Source organism: Jaculus jaculus, chromosome 5 (genome assembly GCF_020740685.1).
Source record: "Jaculus jaculus isolate mJacJac1 chromosome 5, mJacJac1.mat.Y.cur, whole genome shotgun sequence".
Classification (NCBI taxonomy): domain Eukaryota; kingdom Metazoa; phylum Chordata; class Mammalia; order Rodentia; family Dipodidae; genus Jaculus; species Jaculus jaculus.
Window position 1 is genome coordinate 7,872,501 of NC_059106.1, and position 26,886 is coordinate 7,899,386.

The 26,886-nt window shown below is 43.2% G+C and overlaps 1 protein-coding gene across 2 annotated transcripts in view; it reads left to right on the forward strand.

Moving 5' to 3' along the window:
* Window positions 1-17,131, forward strand: part of LOC101600474 (zinc finger protein 717-like) — an 18,796-nt gene extending 1,665 nt beyond the window's left edge. For both annotated transcript variants that reach the window (XM_045150509.1, XM_045150510.1), the window contains exons 2-5: window positions 905-1,047; window positions 8,494-8,620; window positions 8,960-9,052; window positions 14,603-17,131. In XM_045150509.1, coding sequence (XP_045006444.1) covers window positions 1,033-1,047; window positions 8,494-8,620; window positions 8,960-9,052; window positions 14,603-16,365 — 1,998 coding nt within the window. In that variant the 5' untranslated portion in view covers window positions 905-1,032 and the 3' untranslated portion in view covers window positions 16,366-17,131. The remainder of the gene's footprint in view (window positions 1-904; window positions 1,048-8,493; window positions 8,621-8,959; window positions 9,053-14,602) is intronic.
* The last annotated feature ends 9,755 nt before the right edge of the window (window positions 17,132-26,886 follow it).

Consider the following 26,886-nt stretch of genomic DNA (forward strand, 5'->3'; position numbering starts at 1 on the left):
GTTTAAGGTGCTTGCCTACAAAGCCAAAGGATCCAGGTTCAATTCCCCAGGACACTTGTAAGGCAGATGCACAAGGTGGCACATTTGTCTGGAGTTTGTTAACAGTGGCTGGAGGCCCTGATGTACTATTCTTTCTTTCAATGTTTTTCTCTCTCAAATAAATAAATACATTTTAAAAAAAAACAAGTAATATATTTAATTAGCAGTGTCTTTTATTTATTTATTTTTTAATTTTAACAACAAAACCCCCTAAGTTTGCATCATGTTTGGTGATACCCTTTCAAACAAGGAAGTCAAGTTGCAAAGGCAAGGTTATTGTCACTGGAGCGTTAAGGATGTGCAGATGTATGGAATTACCTCATTTAGAAACATCATAGAAGTGTTGCCACATGACATATACATTGTGTCTATTTTTTCTTGTGTGATCATGAGCAAAAAGGTTGAGTTGCACATTACATATTTTCAGTGATAATTAGATATATAAAAGCAAGAGGCAGTGTAGTTGAGATGTTCAAATAAGGTCCTATTGGGTATATTTATAGGAAAATTGCTTATATAGCCCATGTTATTACTAAGTTGTTTTATTAGAGAATGTTAAACTTTTACAAGTCAATTAGTAGTGCATGTATTAATTAGCCTATTAACACATTAGATGTATAGGGCTGGCAAGGTGGCTCTGTTGTTAAAGGCACTTGCTTGCAAAGCCTGCTGGCCCAGGTTCAAGTCCTCAGCCATCCACATAAAGCCAGGTGAGTATTTTCAGCAGCACTCACATGCATACAGATAGCCTTATTTTAGATTTAATCTCTGTCAATTGATACACGTGTGGGCCATCTTCAATGAGGTCTTGTTGCCATTTCTTGTATGACACACTTGTCACCTACAGAAACCTTTCATATTGCAGGTAATGTGTAGAGGCTTTTGACCAGAAGACCAAGGACCAAGCCACAACTTTTCTCTTACTACCCTGCTCCATTTGTCTTCTCTCAGCAACACCTCTGGGGTACTCTGTGTTTCTAAGAGGAATAAAAAATGAACAAGTATCCGGTGAGTTGTGGCTGTATTCCTCAATTTGTTGTAGAAATTATTTTATGAGCTTTGTGATAGCCATAACTTTGAATAGAAATGGTATACCGCAGCTTAATAATGGTATCTTTCCCCCCTTTGGTTTTGCAAGGTAGGGTCTTGCCTTAGCCCAGACTGACTTGGAATTCACTATGTAGTCTAGTCTCAGGGTGGCCGAGTGCTGGGATTAAAGGCATGCAGTACCTTCCCCGGTTTAAGGTAATGTATATAAGTAAGATGGAGTTAGATAATGGATAAGGCAGTTTTCCTTTTCATGTGATAGTATAAATTCATTGTTTTTCCTATGAAGAAAGAGAGATGGGGCTGGAGATGTGGCTTAGTGGTTAAAGGTGCTTGCCTGCAAAGCCAAAGGACCTCAGTTTGACTCCCCAGTACCCACGTAAGCCAGATGCACAAGGTGGTGTATGCATCTGGAGTTCATTAGCAGTGGCTAAAGTCCTGGCACGCCCATTCTCTCTCTTTCTCACTCACTCCGTCTTTCCCACTTTGCCTCTTTCTCTCAAATAAATAAATAAAAATAAAATATTAACAAAAAAAAAGAGAGATGGATGGATAGATACATTATTGACATAAATAGGTGATTGATAGTACGTGTTCACTTTGGAAGAAAAAAATCCATTTTACGGGCTGGAGAGATGGCTTAGTGGTTAAGGCGCCTGCCTTCAAAGCTAAAGGACCTCAGCTCGATTCCCCAGGACCCACGAAGCCAGGTGCGCATGTGTCTGGAGTTTGTTTGCAGTGGCTGGAAGCCCTGGCACACCCATTTTCTCGCTCGCTCTCTGTGCATCTTTCCCTCTCTCAAATAAATATATAAAAATAAAATATTAAAAAATCCATTTGACAGCATATAATTGTATACATAATATATTTTAAGTTTATACAAGAAAGTCTGCCCTCCAATACTACACAGTCTCTTATTCAAGCATATTGTTTCTCAGTTTCTAGCAAAACTCAGCTTAAGACCTGTGAGGGCTGAGAAGTGCTGCAGACCAAAGTATGAACCCTCAGATCCTAAAAACACCCCATCTTACTTTGTCAATGCCCGATGCTTTGGAAACAAGGTTGAGGAATGTTTTCTTTCAGTTGTGCCTGCTGCTCCTGTCCCTGACCTCCAGGGTGATGTGAGCAATGTAAAGAGACCTCAGCCCCGCCCTTTGAGAGTCCGACACCTGAGGGTCTCTGTCTGTGGGAGGGTCTTGGAGCATCACCTGTGTTTCCACAGCGAAGTGGGCGCGTGATCCTCCTCTCGTACTTGTCTTCCTCAGCTCATTTCAACTTGACACTTGATGTCTAATGTGGACACCTTGTGTGTTTTGTACAAGGCCTTATGTCATACTGTTGCCACTCACCACTCTTTGCTCCACTGACACTCAGGAAGCTGTCCATATTTATCCTTTTTTTTTTTTTTTTGTATTATGTATATTTTGTCCCTAGTATATCTGCTTGGTTGAGAAGTCCCTAAAGTCGTTCATTCAGTGAAGTTCATGAGTTAGTACTCCTGGGTCACAGTGATGGGGAGGTCATGCCCTTTCTTGTGAGACTGTAGTAGACAGCTTCAAGTTTGCTGAGATGAACTTATAAACGAGGCACAGTTCTGGAGGAAAGTTCTATAATGGCAGAAGAAGCTGGCCTGCTCTTCCAGGTGCAAGCAGAGAGAGAAGCCACAAGCCCAAAGCCACACAGTGCAGTGCAGGAACTCCAGGGGTAGCTCAGGCACTTTGCATATCATTAGACTGGAATTTCATACCCACCACCACACACCTTAGGGCTGGACCCTAAGATCCACCCAGTGACATCTCCTCTAGCCAGGTGGTTGCAGATGCAAACTTCAAACTAATAAAATACTGAATATATTGGGGGCCATCAATTCAAACTACCACATTCCACCCTTGGCAGAATAGATTCCAAAAGATTCAAAACCATTACACATTGTAAATCGTATCCAGTCCAATTTCAAAGGTTCCCCACAGTCTTGACCAACTTAAGATAGTTCCAAAGTCCCAAGTCTCATCAGAAATTTAAGATCATCTCTTAGCTTTGTGACTCCTGTAAAACAAGTTAAATGCTTTGAACATACAAAGACACAGAGTAAACATTTTCAGCTGGTATAAGGCATAGCAAGGAGAGACTAAAACAGTACAACTCAACCACCATCAAGTAATCATCAAGCTTCTGTAGTTCAAGTTTAATATAAACCAGAGGCTGGCAGCCTTCAGATTTTCTAATTCTGCCCCTCTAGCTAGGCAGAGTACCTAGGAAACATTTCTTCCATTCCAGGCCAACAGTGCGCTCCATGGTAGCCCTTGCACAGTCCTGGTATATCCGAAATATCTTCAGGTCTCCATGCAAACCATGGTCCATCTTCCAAAGCTCTGTCAGCCCATCAGGGCCTCAGGCTGCATCTCAGCAGTGGCTCCTGGAACCGTGTGCCCTTCATGACCACTCCATGCATTATTCATGCTTCTGAAACCAATACCAATTGTGCAAGACACAGCCATATTCTCAATTCAGGGAAGAAATAAATGGTAACCTTGAAAAGCAGGTTCCTGCTCTACTCAACTCTTTCCCAAAAGAGTTTGCATTTATGTCACAGTCTTTCCTCAGGCATCCTCTAAATTGTTTTAAAGTAAAGCAGTTGGGCCATCTTCCTTAAGATTGCTAGTGTGTTGACAATAACAGCTTCAGTAACCTAAAATAAGTCTTAGTGCCTGTAATTTTAACTTGCTTGAGGTTTTCCAACATAAAATCTTCAATCTTTCAGTCTAATATCTTTAGTCAAGCACATTAGTCCATTACAAATTTAACTTTGATCAAACTCTGGACCTGGGCTGCAGAACACAGCTGACCCTTATGCCAGTAGCCCAATTCCAACAAAGTCCTCTCCAGTCTTTTCTTCCCCTTAGGAAGCTCATAAGCTGAGCCTCCAGATACAACTCTTGCTGAACTTAGCATCCTCAAGTTCTCATCAGAATAGTCAAGTCCATAAAACTTGGCTTACCTCTCCAGAAGACCTCTTCAGTTGCAAGCACCAAGTCCATGCCCATGTCTCCAAAACATAAGTTCCAAAAGACCACCCTCCACTTGGTCAGGTTTATCTCACCACACATTCTGGTACCAATTTCTATAGAACTTCCAAACCAGTCACAGTTATGGCCAAAGGAATGTTGAAGCTTACAGATCCAGGGAAAGTTTCCCTGCCTACCTTGAAAAAGCCAGAGGGGGGAAAAAAAGGTGTCAAAGATGTTGAGTACAAATTGGTCTCAGGTCTTTCTGACGCCATGATGGGCAGACACATTTGTTACATGATTCAAATGGAACCTGAGAATGTAATTACTCTCATAGGAATAAAAACTTAGGCACAATTTAAGAATATCTGGGGCTGGAGAGATGCCTTAGTGGTTAAGACACTTGCCTGCGAAGCCTAAGGACCCAGATTCAATTCCCCAGAGCTCACATAAGTCAGATGCACTAGGAGATGCATGCACACAGGCGGCGTATGTGTACAAGGTGACACAAAGGTCTGGAGTTCATTTGCAGTGGCTAAGGCTCTGGTGTGCCGGTTCTTTCTTTCATAAGTTAAAAAAAAGAGTTTCTGGCCTTGTAGATAAATAAGTAGAAAGTTTTTACTACCCAACTCGAATTAAACATTTCTAACCATCTTCACAGATCCTGTTACCTAATGCTAGTGCTAAACTATTGATCAGGCATTCTGGAGTTGATAGAAGAGCAGAGTCCTGGTGGCGGTGGGAAGCCAGGCGCGATTCTCGAGTATAACCTGCAGTGCCTAGGGATTGAGTTGACCACAGGTGGTGCCAGTAACTTTGGGCTTGGCTCTCAGCCCACAGACACAGGCATGGCATGAAGAGACTACAAATGTTCCCTTCCTGGAAAATCTTCACTCCTTGTTTGTGCTGTGCGCCATTGAAGGGTGGGCTAGTTTGGTTATTTATAAACTCATTAATTGAAATTGTAGTAAATCCATATTGTTTGCCACATTTAAAATCACTGCCCATGTTGTGTCCTTATAAATCCTCCTTCATTAGTCACTGTCACGATATCTTCTGTTTTCTCCTTATTACAAGCTCTTCATGGTGTGCCATCTAGTCTCAGGGTGGCCTTGAACGCAGGGCGACCTCCTACCTCTGCCTCCTGAGTGCTGGGATTAAAGGCGTGTGCCACCATGCCCTGCTGAGTTTTGAATGTTCAATAGTTGATCTAACTTCAGCTTTAGGGCAGCCAAGCCTAGTAAAATGTCCATTCTTCTTCAACTTTGTAATAACTGGAGCCAGGCGTGGTGGTGCACGTCTTTAATCCCAGCACTCACTCGGGAGGCAGAGGTAGGAGGATTGCCGTTAGTTCAAGGCCACACTGAGACTACATAGTAAATTCCAGGTCAGCCTGGGCTAGAGTGAGACCCTACCTCAAAAAACAAAAACAAACAAACAAAAAATATGTGTATATATAGAGAGAAATCCTCCTGCTTTAATCATCAGCTTAACTTTTTATAAATAAATAAATTAATTTTTTTTTGAGGTAGGGTCTTGCTGTAGCCCAGTCTATAATGACATCCTTTTAAATTTCTGGTGTTATTGCTTTGTGACCTCTCCTCCTTTTGTGTATCTATTCTGTTTCTACTTCTCTGTGACCTGATGTTCATCATCATGTCTCCCTCTGGCTTCTTCCCTTCTGCCTACACTCCAGCCTTTCCATTGTCCTACAGGACACATGTTGAATGAAAGGCTGACTGCCCACTTCTCTTGCCTGTTCTTACATGCCTCTTCTGTGGTTTTGGAATTGGCAGTGCTCACCTAGAGGAAATAAGCACAACCATTTGGATGTGGGATGCCTGTGTGCATGCTTTTAAACAGCAATAGCTACATAAATGTTCCCATATACCCAATGCCAAATCACTCACTATAATTAATTCCTTCCATATTGTGTTTATCTCATCATGGTCTAGAATTCACTTCACCATGGTGTAACAAGTAGTTCAGTTAACTGTGGTGTTTGGTTAGGACTGGAACTGTTATTGCCTTGTAGTCATGACTACATGCTGTTCACTGTGGCTTTGCAGGAACGTGCAAACCCACAATAGAAAACAATTATATGTCCTCCTCCCTTGCTTTGTCTACACTGAAGTCATGTCGAAATTAGTACAAGGAATAGTTGTGGATTTTTGTTTTGTTTTTTCTTTTTTTTTTTTTTAAATAGGTATTTTTTTGTTCATTTTTATTTATTTACTTGAGAGTGACAGAGAGAGAAAGAGGCAGAGAGAGAGAGAGAGAGAGAGAGAGAAAATGGGCTCGCCAGGGCTTCCAGCCACTGCAAACGAACTCCAGATGCGTGTGCCCCCTTGTGCATCTGGCTAACGTGGGTCCTGGAGAATCGAGCCTTGAACCGGTGTCTTTAGGCTTCACAGGCAAGCATTGAACCGCTAATTCACCTCTCCAGCCCTGTTTTGTTTTTTCAAGGTAAGATTTCACTGTAGCCCAGACTGACCTGGAACTCATTCAGTAGTCCGAAACTACCTTGAACTTACAGCAATTCTATCTCTGCCTCCCAAGTGCTGGGATTAAAGGTTGCACCACCAGGGGTGGAGAGATGGCTTAGTGATTAAGGTGCTTACCTGTGAAGCCTAAGGACTGAAGTTCGAGTCCCCAGAACCCACTAAAGCCAGATGCACAAGGTGGCACATGCATCTGGAGTTTGTTTGCAGTGGCTAGAGGCTCTGACATGCCCATTCTTTCTCTTTCTCTCTCTCATAAATATAGAAAAATAAAAATATTTCTTAAAAGGTTGCACCACCATACCTAGCTTATACTTTACTTGTTTTAAAAAGGTTTTTTTTTTTTTAATTTTTTTTTTTTATTTTGAGAGAGAGAGAGAGAGAGAGAATGGATGCGCCAGGGCCTCCAGCCACTGTAAACGAACTCCAGATGCATGTGTCACCTTGTGCATCTGGCTTCCGTGGGTCCTGGGGAATCGAGCCTTGAACCAGGGTCCTTAGGCTTCACAGGCAAGCGCTTAACCACTAAGCCACCTCTGCAGCCCTTTTTAAAAAATTATTTATTTGACAGAGAGAGTATGGGTGCACCAAGGCCTTTTGTCACTAGACTCCAGATGCATGTGCTGTTTTGCATATCTGGCTTTATGTGGGTACTAAGGAATTGTAGCTGGGCTGCTAGGCTTTGCAAGCAAGTACCTTTAACCACTGAGCCTTCTCTCTAGCCCACTTCTTATTTTTTTATTTTATTTTTTTGGTTTTTCAAGGTAGGGTCTCACTGTAGCCCAGGATGACCTGGAATTCACTATGGAATGTCTGGGTAGCCTCAAACTCATAGCAATCCTCCTACCTTTGCCTCCCAAATACTGGGATTAAAGGCATGGCCACCATGCCTGGCTTATTTTTAATTTGTTTTTATTTTTCTGAGGTAGGGTCTCACTGTAGCTCAGACTGCCCTGGAACTCACAGCAGTACTCCTACCTCTGCCTCCTGACTGATGGAAATTAAACGTATGTGACACCACACCAGGCTTTTTGTTCTGTTTTGTTTATTCGAGGTAGGGTCTCACTCTAGCCCAGGCTGACCTGGAATCCACTATGTAGTCTCAGGCTGGCCTTGAACTCACAGTGATCCTCCTACCCCTGCCTCCCAAATGTAGAGACTTGCTTTAGCCCAGGCTGGCCTGGAATTTGCTATGTAATCTCAGGATATCCTTGAACTCACAGTAATCCTCTTACCTCTGCCTCCTGAGTTTTGTGACTAAAGGCATGTGCCACCATGCCTGGCTTTAGATGTGTCAGGTAATTTTTTTAAAAAATATTTTTATCTGTTTATTTGAAAGAGCAAGGGAGAGAGAGAAAGGCAGGTAGAGAGAATGGGTGTACCAGGGTCTCTGGCTACTGCAAATGGGTTCAGATGCATGTGCCCCCTTGGGCATCTGGCTTACATGGGTACTAGAGAATCAAACCTGGGTCCTTGGGCTTTTCAGGCAAGCACCTTAACCACTAAGCCATCTCTCCAGCCCATGTAAGATAAATTTTGATAGACTGTTTTTTTTTTTTTTTTTCAAAGTAGGGTATCATTCTAGTCCAGGCTGACTGGACTCACTATGTAGTCTCAGGCTGGCCTCGAACTCACAGTTAAACTCCTACCTCTGCCTCTCAAGTCTCAGGATTATAGGCATGCACCACCATGCCCAGCTAGACTGTTTTATTGGTTAGTAAAATATAGCAGTAACTGGTAGCAAAATGATTTTCCTTTCTTCTCCTATCTAGACTATAAAGCAAAAAGTGTTTTTATGTAAAATACATAAAAGACTTCCCACGCCACCACATTCAAAAGGCAGAACTTCAAAATTACTATTCTTAGAATCTGGGTTGATGAAGAGCAATGTGGTGTTTCAGGAGCTGGTGTCATTTGAGGACGTGGCTGTGCGCTTCACCTGGGAGGAGTGGCAGGACCTGGACGGCACCCAGAGGAGCCTGTACCGGAGCGTGATGCTGGAGACCTACAGCAGCCTGGCGTCCCTGGGTGAGGAGTCGCTGCTCTCCTAGGTGCACGTGTGAGCCTCCCCAGGGGGAGTGCAGCCTGTCACCATGAGGGGTCTACCTGCTGTACTTAAGGTCCATGTTCTGCAGCTACTCTGACCCCACTGCTTTTCCTCAGAGAACCCGGCCTAGTATGACACTGTCCTACGGTGGTCCTCTTTTTTTTGAGGTAGGGTCTCACTCTAGCCCAGGCTGACCTGGAATTCACTATGGAGTCTCAGGGTGGCCTTGAACTCACGGCAATTCTCCTACCTCTACCTCCCAAGTGCTGGGATTAAAGGTGTGCACCACCACGCCCAGCAACAGTATTCCTCTTTAACAGGACTATGCATCCCAAAACCTGAGTTGATCTACAAGCTGGAACAAGGAGCAGAGCCTTGGACAGTAGAAGAGCCCTTAACACAGAGCCTGCCGGGTGAGTCGCTGTGTACTGAGTGGAAGGGGAGCTAGCCTAGCAGACATGGGCTGCATAGCTGATTTCACCAGCGTCATCCATGGTCCCAGACCCAATGGCAGCAGGATTATATGCATCAGACATGTGCACTCTAAGAACGGTTCTTGCATATATGCTCTCACTGCTGTTTGAGTATTTTCATCCCTTTATTTTAAATTTAGTACCTACCTGCTGCATCTAGGATATTTTTCTTTGCCACTTGCCGTCTTAGAATTCTCTGGTGCCTCCCACTGTCCATTCTCATGGACTTTGTATTATATTTATTCCTAAGGTCATTTATGATAATGATGGAGGACATTTTAAGTACTGCAGTTTTATAGTGTTACTTTTGAAAGCATTGGTCAAAGTCATGTCTCTGCATCACAGAGTTTTCATCTCTTGAGAGAGAAACAGGAAAACAATAGCTGTTATGTGGTGGAATAAACACGCCTTTAATCCTAGCACTTGTCTATAGAATGAGGTTCAGGTCAGCCTGGGCTAAAGTGAGACCCTGTCTCAAAACAAACAAGAGGTGTGAGCAATATTCAGCCAAACTGAGAGGCAGAAACATGAGATGTGATAAGTTAGGATGTCTTGGGGAGGAGTTGTCATGAGCATTTCCTATACTGTGGATCATACTGTGGGCTTTGAGCATTAAGCTACAGTGGTTTTTTTTTTTTCAAGGTAGGGTCTCGCTCTAGCCCAAGCTGACCTGGAATTCACTATGTAGTCTCAGGATGGCCTCGAACTCATGATCCTCCTATCTCTGCCTCCCAGGTACTGGGATTAAAGGCGTGTGCCACCACATGTGGCTGGTACTACCTTTAATGCCAGTGTCTCTGGTAGCCCAGGCTGTCCTTGAACTGGAGATCATTCCGTTTCTGTGAAATTATGTTGTTGCCTTTGTATTAGGATTAGATTAGTTTTAGTTTCAGTTACTGTTTAGCGTAATTAAATATAAGTGATTAATATAAAATCTACATTCAAGGGCCTGAGGAGATCACTCAGCAATTAAAAATGCTTGCTTTCAAAGCCTGCTGGTCAGATTTCAGCCCAGGTTCAAATCCGCAGTATCCACATGAAGCCATATATACAAAGTGGCACATGCATCTGGAATACATTTGCAGCAAGAGGCCCTGGTGTGTTTTATCTCTCTTTTTCTCTCTTCACAGATACACTTAAAAATACTTACTTTATTTTATATTTTTTGAGAGAAAGATTGGGCACGCCAGGACCTTTCAGCCACTGTGAACAAACTCCAGACATGTGCACCCCTTTGTGTGCATGTGTGACATTGCATGCTTGCATCACTTTTTATTTTATTTTTATATATTTATTTGAGAACAAGAGATACAGAAATAGGCAGGTAGATAGCTGGGCATGATGGTGCATGCCTTTAATCCCAGCCCTCGGGAGGTAGAGGTAGGAGGATTGCCATGAGTTTGATGTCACCCTGAGATTACATAGTGAATTCCAGGTCAGCCTAGGCTAGAGTGAGACCCTACCTTGGGGAAAAAAAAAAAGAAAGAAAGAAAGAAAGAAATAGGCAGGTAGAGAGAGAGAATGGGCGCACCAGGGCCACCAGCCACTGCAAACGAACTCCAGATGCGTGTGCCCCCTTGTGCTTGGTTTATGTGGGTCCTGGGTAGTTAAACCGGGGTCCTTTGGCTTTGCAGGCAAGTGCCTTAACTGCTAAGCCATCTGTCCAGCCCGCTTGCATCACTTTTGTGTTTGGCTACGTGGGACCTGGAGATTTGAACAAGTGTTCTTAGGTTTCACAGGCAAGTGCCTTAATTGCTGAGCCATGTTTGCAGCCCAATAAAAAAATTGTTTTAAGTGGCTGGAAAGATGGTTTAGTGGTTAAGGCACTTGCCTGCAGAGCCTAAAGACCCTTGTTCAATTCCTCAATACCTATGTAAAACCAGATGCACAAATTGGTGCATGCATCTGGAGTTCGTTTGCAGTGGCTGGAAGCCCTGGGGTGCCCATCCCCCCCCATGTCTCCTCTCGCTGCTTGTAAATAAATAAATAAAATATTTAAAAATATTTTTTATCAAGGTAGGGTCTTGATCTAGTCCAGGCTGACCTGGAACTCACTATGTAGTTTCAGGCTGTCCTTAAACACACTGCAGCCATCCTACCTCTGACTCCCAAGTGCTGGGAGTAAAGGTGTGTGTCACCACACCCAGCTTAAAAAACCCTAACCATAACCACTGGGGAGTCAGGGATAGGAGGATTGCTGTGAATTGTAGACCAGCCTGAGATTATATAGTGAATTACAGCCTGGGCTAGAGAGGAACCTACCTGGGGGAGAATAAAAAAGAAAGAAAGAGAGAGAGAGAGAGAGAGAGAGAGAGAGAGAGAGAGAGAGAGGGAGAGGGAGAGAGAAAGAAAGAAAGAAAGAGAGGGAGGGAGGGAGGGAGGGAGGGAGGGAGGGAGGGGAGGAAGGAAGGAAGAAAGGAAGGAAAGAAGGAAAGAAAAGAGAGAAAAAAGAAACGAATGTTATTTATCTTACCCTGGTCTGAATATGAATAGCCGTGAAGAAAGCAAATGCCATTAATTTCTTAGAGACATGCAGGGAAAGAGGAAACCTTACCAATTCTGGTGGGAGTGTAAACCAGTTTAAGTATTATGAAAATTAGTAAAAAGGCTCAGTTCTTAAAGGCCCTTGTAAAGCCTGACACGTTAGGTGCGATTCTGCAGTTCCTCCATAAAGCCAGACCCGCAAAGTAGGACCTGAATGTGCAGTTTGTTTGCAGTGGCTGGAACTCGGGAAGCCCGTTCTCTCTGTCTGTCTCTGCCTGTATTTTTCTTTTCTTTTTTTTTTATTTTTATTAACATTTTCCATGATTATAAAATATATCCCATGGTAATTCCCTCCCTCCCCACCCCCACACTTTCCCATTTGAAATTCCATTCTCCATCATATTACCTCCCCATTACAATCATTGTAATTACATATATACAATATCATCCTATTAAGTATCCTCCTCCCTTCCTTTCTCTACCCTTTATGTCTCCTTTTTAACTTACTGGCCTCTGCTACTAAGTATTTTCATTCTCATGCAGAAGCCCAGTCATCTGTAGCTAGGATCCACATATGAGAGAGAACATGTGGCGCTTGGCTTTCTGGGTCTGGGTTGCCTGTATTTTTCAAATAAACAAAAATATTAAAAAACAAAAACCAGCCAGGCGTGGTGGTTCACATCTTTAACCCCAGCACTCAGGAGGCAGAGGTAGGAGGATCACTGTGAGTTCAAGGCCAGTCCGAGACTACATAGTGAATTCCAGGACAGCCTGGGCTAAAGCCAGACCCTACCTGTAAAACAACAATAACAAAAAAAAAAAAACAAAAAAATAAAAAACCAACAACAACAAAAATCCCTTGGGCTGGATAGATGCCTTAGTGGTTAAGGCATTTGCCTGCTGTGGTATTGAATAGATGGCCCCCAATATATTTAAGTGTTTTATTAGTTCATAGTTTCCATCTACAGTCTCCTGGCTGGAGGCAGCGTCACTGGACAGACCTTAGGGTCCAGTCCTAAGGTGTGGCGATGGGTTTACAATTTCAACCTAAAGATGTACAAAGTGCCTAGTTCCTCCTGGAGTTCCTGAAGTGTGCTGGGCTGTGTGGCTTTTGGCTTTTTCTTTCTCTACCTGGTCCTTTAAGAGGGCCCAACTCTTACCATTATCAAACTTCCCCTGGATCTGTAAGCTTCAAAGATTCCCTTCCTGCATAACTGTCCCTGTTCTGGAAGTCCATCTCAGCAAGCCTAAAGCCGTCTGCCACACCTGTGAAGCCTAAGGACCCACGTAAGCCAAATGCACATGGTGGCACATGCGTCTGGAGTTGGTTTACAGTGGCTAGAGGCCCTAGTGTGCCCAGTTTTCTATCTGCTCCCCCTTCATAAAAAAAATGTATTTTAAAAAGTCTTAAAACAGCCAGGCATGGTAGTGTGTGCCTTTAATCTCGGCACTTGGGAGGCAGAGGTAGGAGGATTGCTGTGAGTTCAAAAGTTCAAGGTCACCCTGAGACTACATAGTGAATTCCAGGTCAGCCTGGACTAGAGTGAGAACCTACCTCAACCCCCCCCCCAAAAAGAAAATAAACAAATATACATACATATACATACATACATATACACGCATATATATGTGTGTGTGTGTGTGTGTGTGTGTGATCCAAGTGTACCATTCCTGGATATACATGCCTGGAAGATTATGAGTGAGTACACCACAGTTACTTGGAAGCCATGTTTATTGCTGCTCTGTTCACAGTAGCTAAGAAGTAAACAGTCAACAGATGACTGGAATCTTATGCAGCTGTAAAGAAAAATAGAAATCTTGAATTTTCAGAAAAATGGGTGGAACTGAAAAATCACTGTTAAGTAAAATAAGCCTCATTCAGAAAGATAAATTCCATGCTCTCTTACGTGCAGGATGGAGATTGCAATTACACTTTACATGACAGATGGGACACTTGTCACTGCCTGGCCAGCTGCCAGTTGCAGTTTACTCAATAAGCCTGCTTCCTTTTTATTTCTTTCCTATTTTTTATTATTGTTGTTGTTGTTTGTTTGTTTTGGAGGTAGATTTTCACTCTGTAGTCCAAGACTGGCCCCAAAGTTACAGGCATCCTCCTACACCTGCTTCCCAGGGGCTGAATTTAAAGGCACACACCCCTGTGCCCAACTGCTCTATTTATTTATTTGTTTATTTATTTATTTATTTATTTGAGAGATAAAGAGAATGGGCATGGATGGGCCACTTTGTGCATTTGGCTTAAATGGCCCCTGGGGAATCAAACCTGGGTCCTTTGGTTTTGCACACAAGTGCCTTAACTACTAACCCATTTCTCAACCCTGCTTTTTTTTTTTTTTCTTAAATATTTTATTTGAGAGAGGAAGGGAATGGGTGCACCAGGGCTTCTTACCACTGCAAAAAAACTGCAGAGTCACAGGCCATGTTGCACTTCTGGCTTTAAGTAGGTACTGGAGAAGTGAAGCCAAACAAAGAGGCTTTGTAAACAAGTGCCATCCCCCAGCCCCAAGCCTGTTTACCTCTGAAAAGCATTATGTGTATAGGAATACTCATTGACACATGCCTTTTCTTTTCTCCCTGAGGTAGGGTCTTGCTCTAGCCCTGGATGACCTGGAATTCACTATGTACTCTCAAGGTGGCCTTGAGCTCAGGGTAATCCTCCCACCTCTGCCTCCCAAGTGTTGGGATTAAAGGTGTGCGCCACCATGCCCAGCTGAATCTGCTCATTCATAAATGCATATATAGATCATGAACATAGGGGTGAAAAGGGAGGGAAGTGGGAGGCTCAGGGTCTGCATATGAGGCAGAGGAAGGAAGGGAGGGGAAGAAGCTGCAGCTGGAAGGGCGCAGGTGACACTGCGTGGGGAACACTTGACAACAAAGAGCAGTGTTGTGTGTCCGTGGAAATGTCCTAATAGACCAGGACTTTGTCTGCTAATCTCGTGTATTTTACAAAGTTCTCATCGATATGATTGCTTTTTTTCTGTCTAGATATCCGGAGAGTGAATGGCATTATTACAGCCTGTGAGAAAAGTCAAGACAGATATTTTTGGCAAGTTGTACTCACCAACACCAACACACCCACTGAAGAGAGTGATGAAATAGGAAACACTTTTTACCTCAGCTCAAACTATGTATCAGATTTGAGTATAAATAATGGGAACTGTTTAGGAGAGAAGCGGGAGGAGTGCAATGTAGGTCTGAACACATGTCTGCCCTCTGAGCCTGGTGGGATATATGCTGATGGGACACCGGACGATTGTAACATAATGGGGTTAGGCCTCAAGTGCCCTAAGCTTGCTGACCAGCATTACAGGATTCACACTGGGCAGCTAGGTCATTTATACAGAGGGCAGAGTCACACAGAATTATTCAGAAGCTATATTCCTCACAGGAGTGTTGGTGTGGGAGAAAGCTGTGAGGACAGTGAGCCTGGCCAAGCTTGTGACGGGACGGCGCTCAATGCCATGTTAGTGAGGAAAGGTTTGTATCACATGCCTGGCCTCACTAAACACCAAGAAATATACACAGGAGGGAAGTATTGTGAATGTCTTGAATGTGAGATAACCTTCACCAGCAAATTAGATCTTTCAGTACACGAGAGCACAGGAGCAGCGGTCCGCCCCCATGCATGTGTGCGGTGCGAGGCAGAACGAGCTGCCCATCCGAGCAGTGGCACTGGGGAGACCCCCCATGAGTGGACTGATGGTGGAGAGTCCTTTCGCTGGAAGACACATCTCCTCAACCATCAGGCTCCTCACACGTGTGCCAAACTGTATGAAAATAGAGTATGTAGGCAAAAGTTATATTGTAACTCATCCCTTACAATACCTGAGATAACTCATATTGTAGAGAAACCTTATGAAAGTATTGAGTGTGGAAAAGCACTTTGTAAGGAGTCCCAGCTCAAGTCATATCAGAGAATTCACACAGGGAAAAAAGCCCATGAATGTAATGAGTGTGGCAAGACCTTTCTTAATATTTCATACCTTAGAAAGCACTGGCTTATCCACACAGGTGAAAAACCCTATGAATGTATTGATTGTGGGAAAACATTTCTCTGGAGTTCCAAACTCAAAATTCATCAACGTACACACATAAATGAGAAACCCTATGAATGTAATGAATGTGGAAAATCCTTTAGAGAAAAGTCATTCCTCATTCAACACCAGAAAAATCACACTGAGGAGAAACCCTATATATGTAATCATTGTGGAAAATCATTTCACCACATGGCAAGCCTCACTTACCATAAGGTGATTCACACTGGGGAGAAACCCTATGGTTGTAATCAGTGTGGAAAATCTTTTAGCCTGAAGTCAAGGCTTGCTTACCATGAGGTAATTCACACTGGGAAGAAACCTTACGGTTGTAATCAATGTGGAAAAACCTTTTTCTACAAGTCTTACCTCACTGCCCATGAGATGATCCACACTGGGCAGAGAGCTTATGAATGCACCCAGTGTGGGAAAGTCTTTAGCCATAAGACAAATCTCACTAAACATGAGCTAATACACACTGGGGAGAAACCCCACGAATGTACTCAGTGTGGGAAATTCTTCAGGCAGAAGTCACACCTCACTTACCATATGGTAATTCACACTGGGGAGAGACCCTATGGGTGTAATCACTGTGGAAAAACCTTTAGAAGGAAGTCAACCCTCAGGAACCATGAGATAACCCACACTGGGGAGAAACTCCCCAAAATGGAACCAATGTCAGAACAATGTTTTCCTATAAGTCAGTGTTACTAAAGATGGGAATAACACAGCTGGAGAGAAACCCTGTGAATATAGGAAAACCTTTCTTGGTTTTTAAAAGTCATCAAACATGCAATATTCTACACTGGGGAGAAACCCTCAATATAATCCATGTGGTCAACTCATCTCCCAGAAGTCAAGCCTCATTAGACGAGATATCTGCTCCAGACTGAGGAAGAAACCCATTTAATGTAATCAGTGTAGAAAATCTAAGCCAGAAATCTCACCACTAACAAGACAATCCACACTCAATAGAAGCCCTATGGATCTAACCAAAACCTTGAGAGAACTTTTCCCAGAATTTAAAACATAGCAAATATCAGACAAGGATACAGAAGAGAAGGTCTACAAGTATGGTAAAACAGTCTCCAAAATTTAACTTCAGCAAGCAGAAGTTGGAGTGTTAAAATGTATAGCAGAAACCAGGTATGTGTCTTTTATTTTTTTCTGGGACACAACCTGCTTTTTCTCAGCCTCCATGTATGGTGGCTGTCAGCAGTTAACTGACCAACTATATAGGGAGTATTGGGCACAAGTGGTGAATGTTAATTTTGAGCCTGACCATATAACAATGGCCAGACAATTTTCCGGGACTTCTCATGTCCTGTGGAACAAAAGTGGGATTCTTGGTTTGGCATGTGAACTGTTGGTGGGGAGGTTCACTGTGGTGTGGGATAAGGACTAGAACAGAGCTCTGTGCACCACTGTTTCCATTACCTCCAGTTGTTCACTATTGAGAAATAAATACCTACTCTCTTGAGCTATTCTGCGTGTGATGTTTGCCACCACCACTGGGTGATTTTATGAATGGGAACTCATTCTGAAAGAAGTGACTAGCCTAGTTCTCCAAGATACAGTCTTGCCGTAGCCCAGGCTGACCTGGCACTCATTCTGTAGTCCCAGGTTTGCTTTGAACTAACTGTTCTCGTTCTGGCTCTACCTCCCAAGTGCTGGGATTAAACGTGTGCACCACCACGCTCAACTCAGTAAGCTTTTATACAGGAGAGATTTGTTATCACCTTTTATAGAAGCTATCTTCTCATTGCAGGGACAGAACTCCCAACCAGAAGCAGTTTATGGAAGGAAACTGTTTCTTTCTGACTTGTGGAAGTTTCGTAAGGAATTTCCATCATGGCGGGGAAAGCATGGCAAGAGCAGATAGTTGGGCATCACATCTCCATAGCAACAGGGAGTAAGTAGAAGGAGTGATGGAGGATGGCAAAGGGGGCTGGACTGTTCCAGTCTATTCTAGTTGCCTTTGTTGCTGGGACAAAGCCCCTGACCAGAAGCAACTGATGGGTGGAAAGGGCTTGTTTTTGGCTTAGGCTCGCAAGAAGCAGCTTCGTGATGGTGAGAAGGCGATAGAGCAGAGGCCGGACACCACCTCCGCGGCAGCAGATACAAAATAGCAAGACAGTAAGCTGAATTAGCACTGGTAAGCCGGGACACATCTCCAAACCTCTGCCTCTTCAATTGCCACCAACTGAGAACCAGGCTTTCAAAACACAAGTTTATGGGGGGACACTTGATTCAAACCATCATTCCACCTGTGGCTAGCATAGACTATCTCAAGATGTAAAAGTGCATTCAGTCCAACTTTAAAAATCCCTGGAGTGGGCTGGAGAGATTGCTCAGTGGTTAAGGAGCTTGCTTGCAAAGCCTAATGACCTGGTTCAATTCCTTACTACCCATGTTAAGCCAGATGCACAAAGTGGCACATATATCTGGAGTTCATTTTCAGCAGCTAGAGACCCTGGTGCATCCATTCCATCTGTCTTCTATCTATCTGCTTATAAATATTTTTTTTAATCCCCATAGTTTTTATTAAACACTTTCAAAAGTCCCAATGTCTCAGGGCTGAGAGATGGCTTAGTGGTTAAGGCATTTGCCTGCAATGCCAAAGGATTCTGGTTCAATTTTCCAGGTCCCACGGAAGCCAGATGCTCAAAGGGGTGCATGCATCTGGAGTTCATTTGCAGTGGCTGGAGGCCCTGGTGTGCCCATTCTCTCCCACCACCCCTTTCTTTCAAATTTTTTTTTTTTTTTTTTGAGGTAGGGTCTCACTCTAGCCCAGGCTGACCTGGAATTCACTATGGAGTCTCAGGGTAGTGTCGAGCTCACGGCAATCCTATGCCTCTTGAGCACTGGGATGCGCCACCATGCCCGGCTTTCAAATAAAATATTTTTTAAAAGCCCAGTGTCTCAACTGAGAATAGGTACAGACCTTCAGTTGTAAGTATGTAAAATTAAAGCATAGGTTAAATACACATAGTGGTACAGAATAAACATTCACATTGCAAAAGATGCCATCAGGAATAGCAAGGAAAGACTGAACCAGTGCAAGATCTAAAACCGAGCTAACAACCAAATCCTGTAATTTTCTAATTCTGGCATCCAGGACCACCCCTCCACCTTTGCTTTTTGCAGCCCCTCTGTATTCCTGCCATCTCCAGTACCCCAAGGTCTTCACGACAACCCACAGTTCCATGCTATAACCTTATGGGGTCTACATACATGGATTGAAGAAACCCACCTCACATTGCCCAGAGGACATTTAAGAGGGGGAAAAAAGTTGTGAATCTAATTCCCTGCATCCCATACTTCCATAGTACCAGATGGGCTACCTATTTGTTAATCCAGGGGGACTTTTGGGACCAGGTAAAGTTCTTCCATATTCTTTGAGCTGGCCCAATCTCAATGGTGGTAATCTCTCAAAACAGCTGGAGCTGAAGTGGGCTGCAGTCTCTGACTCAAAGCTTTCATATCTGCACACCAGTTCATTACTTCTAAACCAAACCTGCTCAAAGTCTTGGGACATTACAGAACAAGCTTCCAGCCTGGAGAAAGCTGTCCCCTCATTAGCCAGTCCTCACAGGTCACAGTTCTTTGTGAATTTGGAGCTTTAAGCTGTCATCAGAACATTCAAGCTTTGCTTACAGCCAGCCCTGCAAGGCATTTCAAATCCTTTCACATTCTTCCCCAAAGTTCCAAAAGATCAAGAACCACACAGGTTCTTTCTAGCTGCTACGATGACCCCACTCCTGTGGTACCATTTTTCTGCTGAACCTAACTATGTTGCTGGAAGAAAACAGTGGGCCAAAAGCAGCTATGAGAGGAAAGGTTTGATTTATATTCCCAAGAAGAATCTTCAGGATGGCAAGGAAGAGTGGTAGAAGCTGTGTGTCACCTCACCACACACAGGTGTGAAAGAGCAGGAGAGTGAGGTGAACCCACTGCTCAGCCTGGGGCTAACAGAGCTCGCTTCCACCCCCAGCCACCTACCACCTCCAGCCATCCTCATCTCAAATTGCCACCAGCTTGGGACCATGCACTCAAAACACATGAGTTTATGGGATAGTCATTCAAACCACAAACCCCAAGCCCAACCCTAGTGATTCCTCTCGTAAAGGCCCACTCCCAAAGACCCCATAAACTTTTTTTGAAATAGTGATTTGAGAGAGAAAGGGAGAGAGCTTGAGTGTGGCAGGACCTCCTGCCACTGTATATGAATTCTAGATGCAAGTTGACAAGAAGGTGCAATCATCATGATTTTAATTGCAAATTTAGATTAGTGGCCTCCTCATCCTTGTGGCTTGCGTAATTGTCACACGGTGGTATCGAAATGGGCAGGGGACAGCTCTGCTCTTACCACCAAAACTGAAGTGGGAGGGAGCAGCTCCCCTCTTCCTTTTTTCCTTTTTTTTTTTTTTTTTTTTTTTCCTTTTTGAGGTAGGAATTCACTATGTCGTCTCAGGCTGGCCTCGAACTCACAGTGATCCTCCTACCTCTGCCTCCTGAGTGCTGAATTAAAGGTGTATGCCATCACAGCTGGCCACAGCCCCCTCTTCTGAACTTGATTCTTAGACAAAAACAGGAATTGTCTCCAAATTAGACTGAGATAATTACAGAACCAGTAGGAGAGTGTGGGTGGACGTAATGGGCTTTATTAAACAGGTTCACAGAAACAGTCAGGCAGAAACATCAGACAAGCAATAAAGCAGCCATTAACATGTATGGGAGCTCCTGAAAGGGGGAAAGTCAAGTGAGGGCTGGATTTGGGGATTTAAGTATGTTGGGTCTCTCCCTGGCTATAACTGCTGGTGTTGTAAACTGTTTGTGTGTTGAAAATTTAACAGTTTTTGGAAATAGTGGCAACACACCTTTAAACCCAGCACATGCCAGGCAGAGGTAGGACTGTCATGAGTTCAAGGACACCCTGAGACTACATAGTGACTTCCAGGTCAACCTGAACTAGTTCAAGTCCGTACCTCAAAAAACCACCATCACCACCAACAAAAGTTTAATAGTAACCAGGAGATCTTTTGTTTTGAGGCAGGAACAGGGCAGGCTGATTGCAGAAGCAGTAATTAACTTGCCTTGGCTGATCACAATTAATTTTTTGAGGTAGGGTTTCACTCTAGCCTAGGTTGACCTGGAATTCACTATGAGTCTCAGGGTGGCCTCAAACTCATGGCGATCCTCCTACCTTTGCCTCCCGAGTGCCCAGATGCCGGTACTAAAGGCGTGCGTGGCCACACCCAGCTTCTATCACAGTGTTTTTGAATGAACTCCCAGAACGCCAACCTGTCCCCGTGCATCTCTGTCATTTCCCTCTCTCCAAACCAGCCATAGTTTCTGAGTTTAACTAGATAATCTCAGAGGCAGGGGCTTGTCCCTCAGCATGGCCTGCTTTATCAGCAGCCTGTTGCCAGAACTTATTGTAGATTAGCAATTCCCTGTGGTAACACCAAGTGCAGTGAAGGAAAGACTCTTAGAGCAAGTTTATGTAAAATTTTTTTTTATTTTATGTATGTATTTGAGAAACAGAATATGAGATAGAGACAGGTGAGTATGGGTGTGCCAGAGCCTCCTGTTACTGCAAATTAACTCCAGACATGTGCATCTGGCTTCATGGGCACTGGTGAATCAAACCTTGGTCTTCACTTTGCACACAAGCACCTTTAACTGCTGAGCCATCTCTCAAGTCCCAAAATTTTATTTATTTTTGTTGTGTTTTGGGGACAGGGTCTCACTCAGCCCAAGGTCACCTGGAATTTACTGAATTTACTATGTAGCCTGGCTGGCCTTCAGCTCATGTCTATTTTAACTACCTGAGTGCTAGAATTATAGGCAATGAATCACTATGTCTGACTTCAAATATTTATGAAGGATTTACAATGTATTTTGATAATATATAATCACCCTTTCATCCTCCTTCCATTTCTGCAAAACACCTTCCCCAACTAATTCTCGTGTTTGTTTTTTTTTTTTTTAATAAGTATTTTTTTGTTGTTGTTCTTTTTTTCAAGATAGGGTCTACTCTAGCCTTGGCTGATCTGCAACTCACTCTGTAGCCTAGGCTGGCCATAAACTCAAGGTGATCTCAAGTTCCTGAGAGCTGGGGTTAAAGGCAAGCACCACCAGTACTTAGCTTTATTTTCTCTCTCTCTCACTTCCTTCCTCCTTTGCTCTCCTTCCTGCAACCCATCATCCTACTAGTCTTAGGGTTTCCTGCTGGGCGTTGTTTGGAGGTTATTCACTTGAGCATGGGCAACTTATCACTGGTGGAAATGACTCCTCGTGGGTTTCTGGACTATGTTCATAGTAACGTCATGATTCCTTGTGTGGCGTGAGCCTCAAATCCAGTGAGAAATTGGTTGTCTACTCCCTAACAGTCGTGCCATGAGTCTGTATTATAGCACATCTATGCTAATGGAAATACTTTTACATTAGAAATTACTGAGACGGGTTGGTAAGGTGGCTTAGCAGATAAGGTGCTTGCCTGTGAACCTAAGGACCCAGGTTCAATACCCACACAAGCCACATACACAAGGTGGTATATGTATTTGTAGTGGCTAGAAGCCCTGTACCTCTATCTGCCGCTATCTCTCTTTGTCAAATAAATAAGAAAGATAAAAGTAAAAAGATATGTTAAAAAAAGAAATTGGGCTGGAGAGATGGCTTAGCAGTAGGTCTCACTTTAGCTGAGAATGACCTGGAATTCACTATGTTGTAACAGGGTGGCCTTGAACTCATGGCAATCCTCCTACCTCTGTCTCTCAAGCGCTGGGATTAAAGGCATGCCCCACCACACCCAGCTATAAAGGTTTTTTGTTTTTTTTTTAAATCCTCAAACTGCCAGGTGTGGTGGGGCATGCCTTTAACCCCAGTACTTAGCAGGCTGAGGTAGGAGGATCACCATGAGTTCAAGGCCAGCCAGAGAGTACAGAGTGAGTTAAAGGTCCTCCTGAGCCAAGTAAGTCTCTACCTCAAAAAAATCCAATGACCATTTTATAATAGTATATACCCATGCATGTTCTTTACTATGTAATTTTTTTTTTTTCTGATGATCTTTACTATGTTAAAAGGAGTCTTTCAACTAGCAAGGGTGGGGGTGCTTCTTATCACTTTTTGTATCTCATCAGCAGAGCTAGGAATGCCGCCCTTTCTACTGCAAGTAGATCTCTCTCCATATTTTTCATATGCATCACCTGCTGTTTCAGGTAGTTCTGAAGTGTTATGCTGTGCGTCATCAGCCACACATCTACATACCAGATGGTTGTAGAGCAAATACCTCCACTTGAAATATTCCAGAGAGGGAGGAGGGAGGCTCAAGATGTCAAGTCTGGGAGAGCTGAAACTTTAAAAAAACAGCCCTGGGAGCAGTAAGTGTTAAGTGGAAGGCAGACTCAGGCCAGTGTTGTGTGAGCTGTCCTTTGAGAAAACAACTATTGCCACCTTTATCAAAAGCAGCTGGAGCCATGCAAGAGGTTGAACCTGTTGATATTACTCCACTGAAGGGAGTGGGTAAGGTCGTCAGACCAATACATACTTAAGATCACAGGTACCACCTGACCCAGCTGTATGAAATGATGCATGAGGTGTCCAAGCCTCAAGGGGAGATAAGAGCATACAGAAGGTGAAAGATCAAGAGACTGGGAGCTGCATGCGGGCAGCTATAAAAAAGGCTGTCATCTACCGGGTGTGGTGGCGCACACCTTTAATCCCAGCACTTGGGAGGCAGAGGTAGGAGGATTGCCTGGAAAGGATTATACTAAGTGAGATAACCCAGGCCCAGAAAGCCAACCGCCACATGTTCTCTTTCATATGTGGATCCTAGCTACAGATGATTGGGCTTCTGCATGAGAAGGAAAATACTTAGTAGCAGAGGCCAGTAAGTTAAAAAGGAGAAGAGAAAGGGAAGGGAGGAGGTTACTTAATAGGTTGATATTGTATATATTGTATATATGTAAGTACAATGATTGAGATGGGAGGTAATATGATGGAGAATGGAATTTCAAAGGGGAAAGTGTCGGGGGGGAGGGAGAGAATTACCATGGGATATTTTTTTATAATCATGGAAAATGTTAATAAAAATTAAAAAAAAAAAAAGAAATTACCAACTGCAGTCGAAAAATAGGAGAGATCCAGAGCATCTAGAGCCCACACAGGCAGGCAGAAGCGGCTCCAGCAGCAGCGACACCAGGTCCACATGGCCACAGCTGCCAGGCTCGGCTTAAGCCACAGGAAAAGTCAGGTGAGGGGATTCTCCACTCACACCGGAGACCCTCACAAACTCAAGAAACACGAGATAGGACGGAACAAAGGAGGAGCAGCTTGTGAGGCAGAGGATCACTTGGACCAGTGGGAGAACTACAGCCACCATCCACAGGCTCCCCTCCCCCACTGCTGGCTCAAGCGCCAGCAAGCACCAAAGACCTGGGGAAAGGAGCTCACAGCACCCAGCACCCGCAACCACAGCATTGATCCAACCAGCCTACCTAAACCCACAGTGCAGCAAAGAGGGACCCAAGCAGGAGTGCAGCATAATTGAGACCAAAATCATCCCAAAAGGTAACTGGGATTGCACCAGGCCAGTACCCGCCAAGTAAGCCTGGCATAGAGGCCTGAACTGGAAGTGCTAATTGCACCTCCCATGTCAGGATAAGTTATATGTTAACTCTGATGGATGGTTGGATTTGCCATTCTTAAATAAGCCATATTTTGGGCTTGTCATTTGTTGCTTCCTGATTTATAGTGGCTTTGTTTCCTCTTCTGTTGTTCATTAGGGAAGGGTCCCACTTGGTCACAAGCTGACTTGGAGCCCTTAACAGATCAGAAATCTTAACCTCCTAGCTAACAGGATAAAGGATGTGGGGCAACATACATCCTAAGGGATTGTGACTTTGTTATAGGACCTAATTGTCATAATACCCACTCTTGCATAAATACTCTGTGCTGTTTTTCATTGAATGTGTATGTTGTTTAGTTAAATTTTAGAATCTGCCTGTATTTTGTTCACCCAGCTTACTTGAATACTCCCATAGCAGGCAAACCCAACACCTATAGAGTCCCTTTTGTAGATACTCTGAGAGTCTTAAGAGCCACACCTAGCACCATAAGCTCCTATCCTGAAGATATATAACATCAGATTTATTGATACATCTAATAATACCACAGCTAATTAGAAAATCCAAGCATTAAATTAATCCAAGATGCAAAAATATGTACATTATAATAAGAAACACCAAAAATCAAGACAATATAAATCTACCAAAAAGTATTAATGCATCAGAAATGACCTCCAGTGAGAATGAGTTAGAGGAAATGCCTGAGAAAGATTTCAAAAGAATGATTATAAGTATGTCCAAAGAAGTCAGAAGAAATCAAAGGAATCAAAGACACAGGAAACCAATTTAACAAGAGGTCAGTACAAGACATAAATAAGGAAATAGATATAATAAAGAAAACCCAGTCAGAATTACTAACAAAGAAGAATGCAGTCAATGAAATAAAAAATAAAAATAAATAAAAAGACTGTATAAAATCTCACCAGTAGGATGGATGACAGAGAGGACAGAACACCTAAACTAGAAGACCAGATGGCAGATCTAATACAGTAAAACAAAGAGAAAGACAAACTCATGTGCAAGTATGAATGGGAATTTCAAGATATTTGGGACACTATGAAAAGATCAAACATAAGAATTCAAGGTATAGTAGAAGGAGAATTTCACTCCAAAGGAGTAGTACGTGTTTTCAACAAAGTCACAGAAGAAAACTTCCCCAAATTGGGTAAGAGATGCCAGTGCAGATACAGGAATCCTCTAGACCACCAGAGAAAACCTGGAAAGAACCTCTCCTCACCATATTATAATTAAAACTACCAAACATACAAACCAAAGAAAATATATTGAAAGCAGTCAGAGAGAAAAATTAAGTTACCTACAAAGGCAAGCCCCTAAGGATCCCAGCAGATTACTCAACGCAAACTTTAAAGGCAAGCCAGGCGTGGTGGCACACGCCTTTAATCCCAGCACTTGGGAGGCAGAGGTAGGAGGATCGCTGTAAGTTCGAGGCCACCCTGAGACACCATAGTGAATTCCAGGTCAGCCTGGGCTAGACTGAGACCCTACCTCGCAAAAGCAAAAAAAAAAAAAAAAAAAAAAAAAAAATTTAAAGGCCAGAAGGGCTTGGAATGATACATTCCACCTTCTGAAAGATAATATTTCTGAGACTTGTTCATGGTTTGTTTCATTGATTTGTTTTTCAATGTAGGGTTTCACTCTAGCCTAGGCAGACTTGGAATTCATTATGTAGTCCCATGCTGGCCTTAAACTCACAGTAATCCTCCTACCTCTATCTCCCGAGTGCTAAGATTAAAGGTGTATGCCACCACACCTGGTGTGTACATGTATTTTGAATCTTTGCACTGAGAGCAGAGTGGGTCCTGTGCATAAAGAAATCTTGAACCTACCATGCTTTTATCCATGCATGGCTGGGGCAGGCAGAGCTCAGGAAGCTGTAAGGTCATGTGCACTGTTGCAGAAGTCCCTAATTCACAATGCTTTCTTCAAAAGAACCAAGGCAGTGCAAAGCCTACACACAGTAGTTTATCCTTGAACGGAAAGTCACTGTTCTTAAATATGAGTTGTTCTACATGGACGAATTTTACATGAACCAAATACAAAATTAAAGTGCTCACTTATTTGAGTTCCACATGCCACCTTGTACTACCGTGATAACACGAAAACTAATAAGGGCAAATATGCCCCTCTAAGTACGAAAAACTGTTATGTTCTCTCTCCTACGTGAATTTTCTAAAATAGTAGCTTGTCTTGAAACTCTGTAAAGCAAGTTACTTTGAATTTGTATTGTGTCACAGACAGTTCATGCAGAATAGCTTGTTATTCCTTCCTCATACAGAAAGAGGATTACAGCCGGGTGTGGTGGTGCATATCTTTAATCCCAGCACTTGAGAGGCAGAGGTAAAAGGATCACTTCGAGTTCGAGGCCACCCTGAGAGGAAACTACATAGTGAATTCCAGGTCAGCCTGAGTTAGAGAGAAACCCTACCTCAACAAAAAAAAAAAAAAAAAAAAAAAAAGATTACAGATTGATGTAAGAAAACTCTACTGTCTCCAATAAAATATATTCTTTTTAAAAATGCATTTATTTTATTTGTTGAGATAGAATGGGCATTCCAGGGCCTCCAGCATCTGGCTTATGGCTCCA